General features: G+C 36.9%; 1 protein-coding gene across 2 annotated transcripts in view; it reads left to right on the top strand.

The window, feature by feature from the left end:
* LOC150074894 (vacuolar protein sorting-associated protein 11 homolog) overlaps nucleotides 1-14,092 on the top strand; it is a 612,407-nt gene that overhangs the window by 296,411 nt on the left and 301,904 nt on the right. For both annotated transcript variants that reach the window (XM_090389417.1, XM_090389418.1), the window contains exon 19: nucleotides 8,952-9,055. In XM_090389417.1, the coding sequence (XP_090245543.1) occupies nucleotides 8,952-9,055 (104 nt within the window). The remainder of the gene's footprint in view (nucleotides 1-8,951; nucleotides 9,056-14,092) is intronic.

Here is a 14,092-nt window from a genome sequence, read left to right as displayed (position 1 = left end):
ACTTTTATTCTTCGTCATTTATTCCATCAGCTTCCATCTTCTGGAAAAATCCTTCATGTGTATTTCCCGAAAATTGGAATATACAGAAATTCACGTTTAATGTCAACAAGTATCTTATATGAGATGGAAAAGGGTAACTTTTTTGCTTTGGCAAACAAGAATGGAATAGCTTGATTAGCAAAATCATTAATGGAAAGACATTTTAAAGGAAAATGTGCTTGAACAGAAGAAATGCAAAGAGAAGAAGATATGAATGCTGGTGTGGAATACTCCAATATGAAATTAGAAACCGATCTAGCAAAAACAGTATCAATTTCAATGGCAAAACCAAAATCAGGGCAAACAAACAAAATGTTTTCATCATTAAAAAAGGAAATGAGCTTATATGAAGCAATATGTACCCTAATTCCCAACTTGAAGATGCTTTTGGATGCACTCTTAACAATTCAACCAACACAAAATGAAACACAGTTTTCTACATCTGGTATATTTTTACAAAACAAAGATCAAGACTATCAGATAGGGAAATTAATGCTTTGTGTGTTTTAAAATTTCATTTTAAGAATGATAACTTTTAAATTTTTTTTTTTTTTTTTAATTAAAAAACCCAAACGCAAGAGGTATTAGAACCTATACTACTTAGTACTCTGCTTGGGTTAGAGGTTGAGAAGACGAAAGAAGATATTTGTTGACATTAGACTTGAACTTCTGTAGACTGTAATTTTTAGTTGAAAACACCAGTTGAATGAATAAACGAGGAAGATGAAAAGTTGGTTCTGTGAGTTTGAAATTGGACAGAAAATGGATGCTGGCTTGTGGCGGCATGTGTTCGTACTGCTTTGAAAGAGAGAATGGGAATTTTAGAAGCCAATTCAGAAGAACAGTGACCATGGAAGTGTCTGTAGAAAAGGCATGCAGCAGAAACAGTAGGTCTATGAGACAGTGAGTGGAGAGACTCTGTTAAAGAAGAGTCATTAATTAACCTAATTGCCCTCTTCTGAATGGAATCTAGAAGCCTGAGAGACGTTTTGGGGTCACCGCCCCAGATGTGAGAACAATATTCCATGGTAGTGCGGATCTTCGATTTGTACAGAGTGAACAGCTGTTTTGAAGAAAAGGAACGCTGAGAGCGAAAGAGAAAACCAAGTTTTTTTGATGCAGAGGAAGCAATATTTGTAATTTTCTTGTGCCAAGAGAGTTTAGAAGTCAGGGTAATCCCCAAAAGAGATATATCATTTTGCATAGAAATTGGAGTGTCACCAAAGATAAGCATAGGAGCAGAAGAATCCTTTTTGCAAGATATAAGACAAGACTAAGTTTTAGAAGGATTTAAAATCAACTATGCTGTTTTTGCCCCACTGGAGAATTACCTGAAGATCGGCATTTAAGGAATTGGTAGTGGATATTTGAGAAGTTGAAGTTGATTGAGCAGGGCAAGGTTTCTCAAACTGGAAAGTGGAATGCAATGTGCTATTATCGGCAAAACTATGGATAGGATTTCCTGTCAATGGAAGAAGGTCATTAATATACAAGAGGAAAAGAGTGGGGGAAAGAACTGAACCTTCGGGAACACCAGCATTAGTGGAGAAGTTAGAAGGCAGCAAACCATCTACCATCACCCTCAGTGAGCGATCAGAGATAAAAATGGATAACCAATTACAAAAAACAGTTGGCAAACCATAAGATGGAAGCTTCTTTAGAAGATCTTTATGCCAAACACAAATGGCACCTCAGTAGCCAGGTGGGCAGGAGTGGCAGTGCGTAGCACACGCTTCTTGATTAGACCGGGGTTCGAGCCTGTGACCACCAAATACGGAGGATGCAGAAAGGTCAGGGAATGGCCACCGCATATCTCCGGAGCAATATCGCTTTAGTTGCTAATGCTCCTAAAAATCAAATGACAACAACAGCCAAACACAATCAAAAGCCTATGAGATGTTAAGAGCAACAGCTTGTGTTTCACCGACCTCTTCCATTTAATGTCCATAAATGGGTAACATAGGCCAGAATTATCACCAGTGGATCGACACTGACAGAATCCATACTGGCATTCCGGCATTCCCCTCATACTTCTCTTTCAACCCATGCATGGTAGTAAGTACTATAGGTTTTGATACCTTTCGTGTTTGGGGTTTCAAAAAAAAAAAATACTGGCAATCGTTGATCAGACTGAAGGTTTCTAGATAGTTGGCAGTTAATTGATTTCTCCATTCCTTTAAAAAGAGTAGAAGTAATTGCAATGGGACGATAATTGGATGGGAGAGATTTGTCACAATTTTTAGGAACTGGCTGGATATGAACAAATTTCCAAGCAGAAGGAAAAAAACCTTTGGAATAAGAAAGTGAAAAAAGGAGGCAAAGAACAGGAGTAAGTTCTGTAGCACAGGTTTTGGGGACAAGTGGAGAAATACCATCAGGACCTGGAGCTTTCTTAGCATCAACATTCGTCAAAATCCTTCTGACATCCTTTTGACGGAAGACCACAGGAGGCATTGAATGGAGCGTGTAGGGAATGGTGGGAGGTGTTTTACCAAGATCATTGATGCAGGAGTTGGAAGAAAAGTAAGATGCTAGCAAGTCAGCTCTATCCTTGGCTGAAGTGACAACAGAACCATCTAGTTTTGACAGAAGTGGGAGCAGAGATGGGCAAAAGTTGCGGCCAATAGCTTTGGAAAGAGACCAGAATGCTCGGCTACCATTAGGGCAAGAAGCAAGTTTTCCACTCTTAGCCTGTTCAAAATCTAGTTTGGACTGATTAATAACTGCTTTACAATTGTTGCGAGCTTTGGTGTAGGCAGAAAATGAATCTAAAGATTTAGAAACAAGCCAATTACGATATGCAAAATTCTTCTCTTGAACAGCCTTAGTAAATTTATTGGAAAACCAAGGTTTAGATAAAGGATGAGATTTTAAAGTGGAGTGGGAAATAAAGGATTCCATTCCTACAAGAATAATTTCACTGACACGATCTGAGCAAATATTGACATCAGAAGTTTTGAAACAGTAATCTGACCAAAGAAAAGAAATCTTGCAGGTCATCCCATTTTGCAACCTTATAATGCCAAACAATACAAGGTTGCGAATAGCCATGAGATAAAGGCTCCATTGGAGAAGAGACAATCACCAAGTCGTGATCTGAGGTGCCTACAGGATTACTCACTTCAACCGTGTACTTATAAGGGTTGTTTGTGAGAAAAAGATCAAGCGTGTTGGCTGCAAGGTTAGGATTGTCCGGTATTCTTGTAGGTAAATGAACAGTCGGTGCAAAGTCATTATTAATTGCAAAAGCCTCAGCATCTCTACCAGCTGGGTCGGTGTGACTAGAAAACGGAAGCCAGCTGGAGTTGTGAACATTAAAATCACCAAGAAAAGTTACATCACTGTTAGGAAAGTTGTACTGGAGAAAGTCAAGTTGCAAAGAAAGGAAGTCAAAGATCTCCAAGTGATTAGTGGAGTTGGGAAAACGGTAGAGACAACAGATGAATTTGACACAATGAGGTAGAGATTTTAAGCCAGAGAAGATCGAAATGAGGAGATTTCAAATTACCAAGTCTCTAACAAGGAATATTGGAATGGTCATATGCACAAGTATCACCTTTGAGGTGAAAGGAATCATACAGTGAATAAGTTGGGCAACTGAGATGAGCAATGGTCGAATCAACCGATAACTGAGATTCTGTCAGAAAAAGTACATGGAGTTTGGTAGACTGCAAGTGGAAATGGACATCGTTGAGATTAGAATTGAGATCACGCATATTTGTGAAATGAAACTGAATTGTTTGGGAGGTTTAAATTTTTTCGTAGATAAGCTTACTCTATTAGTTTTGACTATTCATGGTGTATTCAATAGTAAGAAAAAGTGGGGGAACATGCTGTATGAAGTAATGAAATTTTGTATGGCATACACATGGTGAATATACCCAGATCCTTGGCATAACTTGGCCTCAACAATGCCCCCCCTCATACACACTACACGGCCTCCCTCCAGTCACTATCTGGCAGAGTAGAGGTAGCAAGATTATACACTAGCTGATCCGGAAGCCTCCTAAAGAGTTACCAGTAGTAGTAGTAGTGGCATGTGATGCAAGAAAGCAAGTGTATGAGCTTATGCAGCATCAGCCAAAAAAAAAAAAAAATCACACCATTCACTCCAAATGCTTGTCCAGTTCCTCCTTAAATTTATTCAACCTATCAACTTCCACAACGACAGATGGAAGTTTGTTGCAGCAACTAACCACTCGCTGACTAAAGACAAATTTCCGCACATCTATTCTGCATTTGTCCTTTCTTAATTTGAATTTATGCTCCCTTAGGTTCGTAATCTGAAAAAGTGGAAGGATCCCATCAGAATTCAGCGTGCTCAACCCATTCAAGGCCTTATACACCTCAATCAGATCACCACACAGGTGCCTAGTCTCCAGCCACTGCAGTTTGCAGAACTTAAGCCTCTCTTGGTAAGAGAATCCCTTCATTCCCCTCACCAATCTTGTTGCCCTTCTCTGTACCCGCTCAAGTAAATCTACATCCTTCCTAAAATGAGGCCTCCAGACCTGTACGCAGTACTCAAGGCATGGCCTGACCATTGCCTTATACAGGGGGATAATCACCTCCTTTTCCCTGCTAGCAAAATTCCTATATATCATTGACAAAACCCCATGACCCGCCCTGGCAGCCTGTCTGCATTACTCAGAAAACTTCATATCTGCCTGCACAATTACTCCCAGGTCTTTTTCATTTTCTACCACCTTAAGTGTAGTACCACACAGTTGGTACGTTTCTCTGGGGTTACTTCTACCCATATGCAGTACTTTGCATTTCTCAAGGTTAAACTTCATTTGCTACTTCTTAGCCCATCTGCCCAAATTATCTAGATCCTGTTGCAGTAGCACACTGCCATTACTGTCATTAACAACCCTGTCAACCTTTGTATCATCTGCAAACTTCGACATTAAGCCCGATATACCTTCATCAATATCATTGATAAATATACAAAACAACAGTGGATCCAACACCAAACCCTGTGGGACTCCACTAATAACATTAGTCCACGAAGAGCAGCACCCATTGATTACCACCCCCTGTCTTCTCCCACTTAACCATCCTTTTATCCATTGTAGCAACTTACCCTTAATACCATTCTGCTCCAATTTGTACAATAGTCTTTCATGTGCAACAGTGTCAAAAGCTTTCCTGAGCTTTTGAAGATGAAATCAAATATATGATATCAAAATTATTTTTTGCATCCTGTTCCTTTGTAACCACATCATAATATCCTATCAGATTTGTCAGACAAGACTTTCCCTTAACAAACCCACGCTGTGTCTGAATTATTGCTGCAGTCTTGTCTAGATGATGCTGCAATGCATCTTTAACCAGTGACCCCATTATTTTACCCGGAACAGAAGTTAAACTAACTGGTCTGTAATTACTCGTGTCACCCTTCGATCCCCCTTTGTGAATTGGCGAAAGATTTGCACATCTCCGGTCCATGGGAACCTCCCCTGAGTCCCAGGATGTTCTCATGATTATGGCTAAGGGTTTGTTTAGTTGCTTTGCCGCGTCATTTAATATAACTGGATAGATCCCACCCACCCCAGGTGCTTTTCTTATGTTTAACTTCAACAATTTTTCCTTCACTTTGCTCTCAGTTATTACAAAATCATTAAGTATCTTTCTACAATTTGATAACCTTCTGCCATTTTCAAACCATAATAATTCCTCGTATGTGAATGTAGATACAAAATACTCATTGTTTGTTTGCTATCTAAGCAGGATCATCAACAGTCGAACCATCGATATCAAGTGGACCAATTAGATTCATCCCCTTCCTTTTAGAGTTTATATAAGTAAAGAAATCCGTGCTGTTTTTCTTAGCATCTTTTGCCAAGGATTTCTTGTAATCGTGGATGCTACTAAAAGTAGCATCCACGATTAATTACTTGAATGCTTCCCACTTAGAATTTACTGTTGGTAACATCGTCAGTTCATCCCACTGTACAGAATTTAAAAACTTTCTGAAACCACTGTACTCACCTTTACGGAAGCAAAAACCCATTCCTTTACCCCTGATGGTAATTAAATCTTTAAATAAATCCCACATCAGTACACTGTGATCACTGCCACTTAGTGGTTCCTTTATCTGCAAATTCTTAATACACGAATGATCACTGCTGATAACCAGATCAAGAGTATTACTCTCTCTGGTTGCCTCTCAAACATGCTGCTGCAGAAAAAAATAGTTTCAGTCCAGTGTACTAACTAGCGGCCGGCCTGCGAATACCGTTTTGGAGCTGTAACCTCGAAATGTAAGGAAGATTGGATCTTGCCATGATGTTCATCATAACCTCAAAAGTCATCAGTCATACTGCATGATGGAAGAGATGGGAAAGGGTTGACCGGAACTTAGCTCTGGAGACTATACATGGGTTGCACCACTTCAAGCCTCCAATAAGCAAAGTGGTGATATTTCACCGGTTGATGAGTCATCTACCACCTAGTATTGCCTGGTAACACAGAGGGGTGGCATTCCTCCATTTGGTGTGGGCCCACACCTTGACCCCTGCTTACGTTGGTTGACACCTGGGTGGTCACATACAGTGTGCATGTGCATGGAGGTTATACCCAGAGTTACTAACAGTTCCACCCTCGTGAAGGTGCAAGCAGAGGATTTGGCTGTCACAGACCGTCCAGACATCACCGAAATTGGTCTACTTGACTTGAATATCAATTCCATCAGTGTTTTAGACTCCCAGGTAGCAAGTACAGCTTGTCTGACATATCTGAGAGAATGTCTGTAACCCCAGGGGCTCACATCTGGTGAGTATGGGCTTGGCACACCCAGGGTCCTGTCCTCAGCTGTATATCATCATTCTTCTGTTTCTTGGTGATTCCTTTCTACTTCTGACTCTCTCTCTCTCTCTCTCTCTCTCTCTCTCTCTCTCTCTCTCTCTCTCTCTCTCTCTCTCTCTCTCAGGGTAACTCGGGTTCAGGCTGGTGCAGCATATGCCTCAGGTTTCCTTGCACCATATGGCTAATCATAATATTAATAATAACAACCTCATGGACGAAACTTAGCTCTGGAGATTAAAGCCTCCAATAAGCAAAATAGTAGTATTTCACCAGTTGATGAGAGTCATCTACTACTTAGTATTGCCTGGTAACACAGAGGGGCAAATATTTGTGGTATTATCTTTCAATTTTTTAAATAATTTTTATTTGGCATTTATTTTGTGTTGATATTCCCTTCTTTTAATGTTTTATATTATCAACGTCTATATCAGGTAGAGATAATTTTTACATGTTATTGAAATATATAATCATGTTACAATATATTGGTTCATAATAATAATATACCATGCATTTATTATTATAGCGGGTTTTTTTTTTTTTTTTTTCTTTCAGAGAATCTCTGAAACTCTTAGTATAACCCCATCACAGAAAAATGATTCGTCTATTATTATGGTCACTCATTATTATTTAAAAACACGTAAATAAAATTTTATGGAAAATACAGAATAACTTATGATTTCAGGAATTTGGAAACAGGGTTAGGGATGGTTTGGACTTGGTTTTTTTTTTTTTTTTTTTTTAATTAAAATTTATTTTTCATAATAATAACATCTTCCATCTTGGATGGACTAGTGATGGGCATAGTTGAATGATTCAGAATTGATTATGAAATAAAAAAAAATAAAAAAATGGGAGGGGAAAGAAATGCCAGTGAACAGAATTGAACTAATGTTATCAAAACATTAGTTAGTTCCTGTGTACAGTGACTGAATATAAAAAAAATATTATGGTTGTCAACGAAAACTGCATTTTGTACATTTAAAGCATACAGAGTGTCTGTGTAGGACTGCATTCATAGTTTAATATTATGTATGATGACAGTATTAATTTCTTGGAATTTCTCATCATCTGAAAAGATTTATGTAAAAAGAATTTATTAATGTCATAAGAGACTACACAGCAGATAATTTCACCATACATTAATTAATATTTTCTCTTTTTATTTTTAAATTACCAACTTGTTATTCCAATTGTGATGCAATTTACCTGCATCTCTTTCCTCACATGTCCATTTTATTTAATAATTCCTTGTCATTGAAAATTTCTTAGTGTTATGACCAGCTGTATTTTTTGTAAAGTTTTTGTAAAGTTTTGTAAAGTTTGTATTAATTGGCTTTTATTTATTTATTTTTCTGACATTTTGAATGCTTATCACCATTTCTGAAGTGTGTATATGTACCTTTTCAAGGTCATTTCAGGTGTGTTTCAGATCACACCTCAAAGTATATTACAAATCTTTCAGCACTCACTAGAAGATTTGTAACACATCTCAAAAGTATGTTACAAATCTTCTAGTGAGTGCTGAAATCTCTTGTATTTATAATTATAGACACAATTTATAATAGATTTGCAAATGAAAATTATTTTATAATTGGAGGAAGGGATTGTGCAAGTCAGCCATTATTATCCAGTTTTGGCTTACAAAAAAAAAAAAGTTTTTATGATTTTTTTGCAATTTTTTAAAAAAATTCTGGTTTTATTTTTGAAATCATTTTGCTCTGATTTGAATTAATTTCACTCTAAACCAAAATGAAATAAGAAATTAATATTTAAAAGTATCTATATAGAAAGTTTTCATTTTCATGTAGAAACACTCTGGAAAAGGTTAAGAAATTATTTTTAAGAAAGATTAAATTGACTGCAAGTTCCTAAATGAGTGTTGTCAATAAACATTTTTTTTTTCATGTGCTTTGATTATTACTGCATGCAGCCTTGCATAAATAAGTATTCTTCTTGGTTGGTTAAGATATAAAAACAAAAATAAAAGGAATAGAATTTAAATATAAAAAAGTAAATTTATTTTTATACCCTTGCACTCATTTTATTTTTCTGTTTTTTTTAATTTAATTTAAAATATTTTTATTTTTTTAAATTTCTTTTAGGTTCAAAACCACCAGCTGTTCAGAATTCATCACCAGAAGATTTCATTCACATCTTTGTTAATAATTCAAACATATTGATGGAATTCCTTGAATACATGATAAAGGTACTAATAAAAATACCTTTTTATTAATATATTTTTATAAAGTAATAATTTTTATAAACATTTATTTATTAATAATTTTTTATAATTTTTACTTTAATTATCCTCATCCAAATCTGTTATGCACAATTGGGGTACAAGTCACTGTGATAGTATAAATCAATCCTGGACTATCAGACTTCTCTTGACTGTTTTGCATCATGCTATCCTGTTTTCTCTTAAATATTTTAGCTCTTAGCAGAGTAGACTAGTAGGCTATCTTACCCAATATATTTGCATGACACCATCTCCTTATCTTCCTCCTTCACCTTTCTTTTAGTGCACATTTTTGTTTTGGATAACTGCTTATCTATTCCCCTTTCTTGACTTTCCTATATATCTCAAACTTGATAGCCAAGGTATAACGTAAAACTATATAGTGGAATACGTATCACTGCATTTGCTTAGTATAGTATTGTATGGTCACGTATAGTATAGTATAGTCAATCAATTAAATTTATTAACCTTATTAATTTTCATTGTTAATTAATTACATTGTATTTAAACAGAAATCATGCCCCAGACTAGAGCAGTAAGGCAATGTGCACAGAGTATCAGGAGTACTGTGGCTCGGGTGAGAACTGAAGGGAGCAATTCTCCAATGCATCACAGCCTAAAAAAATGTGGACTTTTCTGGAACAGGACATGATCTAGCCATGGAGGATGTCTTTTTGTGTGTGTGCAGACAATGTCAAAAAATTAGGCACCAACTCAGCGTTCTGATGGGCATCTATGAGAGTGTGAAGAATAGGATAGATGCCTTCAAAGGAATTAAAATGGGGGCTCATCAAACTCTCAGCTGCCCAACTCAATGCCAGAGCTCACTCTTGTGCTTCAGGCAACACAGCGGCAACCAATAGTGTCACCAACAATAACTAGCTCCTGTGGGGCTGCTGGTCCCACAGGAGCTAGTTATTGTTGGTGACTCTATTGTCAGGTAGATGGGAAATATATTTTGCAAAAAGGATAAGTGGAATAGGACCAGGGTATGTCTGCCAGGGGCAAAAGTTGATGTTGTAGAGAAGATATCATCTTTTAAGGGCACAAAGGGTGATATTGTTGTACACATTGGCACTAATGACATTAAGAGTAGGAGATCTGCGGACTTATTTAAAAAGTACAGGTCAATGTTGGAAAAAAAGTTGCAAGTTAAGGTTAAATTTGAAAGTGTCTGCAATTCTGCCCAGACACGATAGAAGGGAGTATATGATGAGAGCCTTGTCAGTCATTTTGGCCCTGGAAAGATTGTTCAAGGCTCAAGGGTTAGAATTTTTTTTCAGCCTGGTCTGTACTTGTTAACAGGAGAGACTGCTTCTAAAGGACTAATAGATTAACAGTATCCACTAGCAGAGGTGAAAATGATTCTTGCACTGCTTCTATTGGAATGAGCAGCAGTCTGGAAAACGAGGTACTCGGGATTTCAAGGACTGCTGGGAGTCATCATGAAACAAGTAAATACATGGGCTGTGTTAGGGTAACTAAGAGTAAGAACAGGTGCATGTATACTTGCATGTACACCAATGCTAGGAGTATAATAAATAAATTTGATAAATTTGAGGTGCTGGTGAAGACATTAAAGGCAGATATTGGTATATCAGAGATGTGGAGTCACACAGAGATAAGGTATGGAGGAGTACGATGTGTACAGAAAGGATAGAAAGGGAGGAGGGGTATGCTGGAATATTTCTCTCATGGCTTTCTCAATGATGTGTTGTTTGACATTACAAGAATGCAAAAGGGATGATCTGTGAGATTTCTTTTCCTTGGTTGAATTACTGTTTCAAATCATCTGATGTCAGTTTTTGCTCAGATCATATCAGTGAAATTATTCTTGTAGAGATGGAATCCTTAATTCCACACTCCACCGTAAAATCTCATCCTTTGTCCAAACCTTGGTTTTCCAATAAATGTCCTAAAGCTATACAAGATAGGAATGTTATATATCACAGATGGATTGTATCCATATCTCTAAGTTCATTTTCTGCCTACAACAAAGAATGCAAAAATTGTAAAGAAGTTATTAATCAGTTCAAACTAGATTAACAGGCCGAGAGTAGAAAACTTGCTTCTTGTCCCAGTTGTAGTTGAGCATTCTGTTCTCTTGCCAAAGCCACTGGTCACAATTTTTGCCCATCTCTATTCCCACCTCTGTCAAAACCAGATGGTCCTATTGCCACTTCAGTCAAAGGTAAAGCCGACCTGCCAACATCCTACTTTTCTCCTAACTCCTGTATTAATCATCTTGGTAAACCGTCTCTTACCATTACCAATACACCCAATTCAGTGCCTCCTGTGTTCTTCCATCAAAAGGATGCCAAGACAGTGCCAGGTCCATGATATTTCTCCACTTGTTCTCAAAACCAATTCTCCTGTGTTCTGTGTCACCCTTTTTTCCCTTTTTCATTCTACTTTTGTTTTTCCTTTTGCTTGTAAATTTGCTCATATCCAGCCAGTTCCTAAAAAGTGTGAAAAATCCCTCCCATCCAAATATTGTCCCATTACACTTCATTCTACTCTTTCTAAAGTAATGGAGAAATCTATTAACTGCCAACTCTTTAACGAACTAGAAACCTTCCATCTGATCAATGAATCACTAGTATGGATTCTGTCAGTGTTGATCCACTGGTGATATACTGTCTTAAGTTGATATTTGTCCCATGTGTGGACAAATTCATTGGAAATGTTTGGCGTAACTCAAGCAGTTGCTCTTTATTTCAAATTCTTTTGATCGTGTGTGGCATAAAGGTCTTGGAAACAATCTTCACTCTTCTATTTCTAAAGTAATGGAAATATCTATTAATCAATGATGTGCCATTATGGATTTCCACCAGTGTAGATCCACTGGTGATATACGGTCTTATTTAGTTTGGTCAAACTCAAGCAGTTTCTCTTGATATTTCGAATTTGCTGACAATAGCACATTGCATTCCACCTTACACAAACAGCTTCAACCTCTGAAATATCCACTACCAATTCTTTAAATGCTGATCTCCAGATAATCCTCCAGTGAGGCAAAGATAACTTATTTGATTTCAATTCTTCTAAAACTCAGTCCTGTCTTATATCTTGCAAAAAGATTCTTTTGCTCCTTACTTATCTTCGATGGCACTCAGATTTTTTGACAAGATCACATATCTCTTTTAGATTACCCTAACTTCTAATCTCTCTTGGCATAAGCACATCACAAATCTTGCTTTCTCTGCATCTAAAAAACTGGGTTTTCTTTTTTGCTCTCGGTATTAATTTTTTTTTTTCAAACAGCTGTTCACTCTGTACAAATCGCAAATTTGCTCTAAATAGAATATTGTTCCTACATCTGGAGCAATCCCCCAAAAACCTCTCTCTCTGACTTCTAGATTCCATTCAAAAGAGGACAGTTAGATTAATTAATGACCCATCTCTAACAAAGTCTCTCTTCTCTGTCCCATTGACATTCTGTTTCTGATGCATGCCTTTTCTGTAGATACTTCCACAGGCCCTGTTCTTCTAAATTGGCTTATATAATTCCCACTCTCTTTCAAACCAGTCTGAACATATGCTGCAACCAGCCAGCATCTCTTTACTATCCAACTTCAAACTCACAGAACCAACCTTTCTTCTTCCTCATTTATTCCTTCGACTTCCATTTTTTTGGAACAACCTCCCTTCATACGTATTTCCTGAAAATTACAATCCACACAAATTCAAGTGTAATGACAGCCAGTATGTTTTTTCTTCTTCTCAACCTTCAACCAATTCATGGTACAAAGTACTATGGATTCGAAGACTCTCGTGCTTGGGAAGCGGTGATCACAATATATTTTGTGGGATTTACTTAAAGATGTCACTATTATGAAAGGTAAAGGAAAGGGGTTTTGCTTTTGTAAAGGACATTGCAGTCGTCTCAAACAGTTTTTAAATTCTATGCAGTGGGACCAACTGATATTACCATCAGCAAATTCTAAATAGGAACCATCCAAAGAATTAATCTTAGAAGCTACTAGGCTTTTCATTCCAACTTAGAAACTATTTTCAAGGTATAAGCCTAAATGGATGTCAGATGAACTGATGAGATTTGTAGCAGGAAGAAAAATGCATGGGATGCATATAAATTATCATACAACACAAAAGTCTATGGTAAATATAAATTAGTGTAATCAAGTCACATGGCACGGCAAGTCAGATTACACGAAATCTCTTACAAAGTGCCAAGAAAAGCAGCAAAGATTTGTTTACTTATATTAAGTAGAATATAGGGGTTGAACATGTTGGTTCACTTAATTTTGATGGTTTAACAGTTGATGATCCTGCTCTAATTGCTCACAGGCTGAATATATATTTCGCGCGCACACACACACTCACACTCACACTCATGAGGAATTCTTTAGTGGGGGGATGAAAGACATTTATCAAACCTTAATAGGGAGCAAAATTACTCTGGAATAACTGACAAGTTGACTAATTTTACAGCTTAAAGCTTGAAGTACTGTTGATTATCCATTAAGTTTTTAGCGAAGCTTATTATCTTAATACTCAACTCTGAGAGCCATATTGTTTAAAATTAAAAATTAAATGAAGGGAAGGTAAAAGGGGAATAAAGGTGAAAGTTCCATTACATTAATTGATTCTGCATATCGCATAAATAATTTAATCTTGGGGGGAAAAGGTTTTAGTATTTGGTTTTCAATGGTAGCAAGATGAATTTCAGAAAGTGGGGTGGAAATGCCTAAATCCATTGGGAGTCTATATTCCTGTTTGTATATTTCATTCCTAAACCGAAAAAAACATAAAAAAATATCCTTACATCATTCATCAGGCCTCCTTAGCCATAGTAAGGCATGAATTAAAAAAGAGATTTTGCGACAAATATAATTTACTATGTCAAATCCACTATTACAAACCTTTGTGAAAAAGAAACATGTCACAGTATATGTGGACTAATTTTATAGAAAAATACAACACATGAATTAACGCCATCCAACACACAGTAAACCAGAGGCACAATAAAAAATGGAACACACT

The sequence above is a fragment of the Mastigoproctus giganteus genome, unplaced genomic scaffold (assembly GCF_048544385.1).
Source record: "Mastigoproctus giganteus isolate SK-2022 unplaced genomic scaffold, ASM4854438v1 scaffold_16, whole genome shotgun sequence".
In the NCBI taxonomy this organism is placed as follows: domain Eukaryota; kingdom Metazoa; phylum Arthropoda; class Arachnida; order Uropygi; family Thelyphonidae; genus Mastigoproctus; species Mastigoproctus giganteus.
This window is presented reverse-complemented; position numbering and strand designations above follow the sequence as displayed.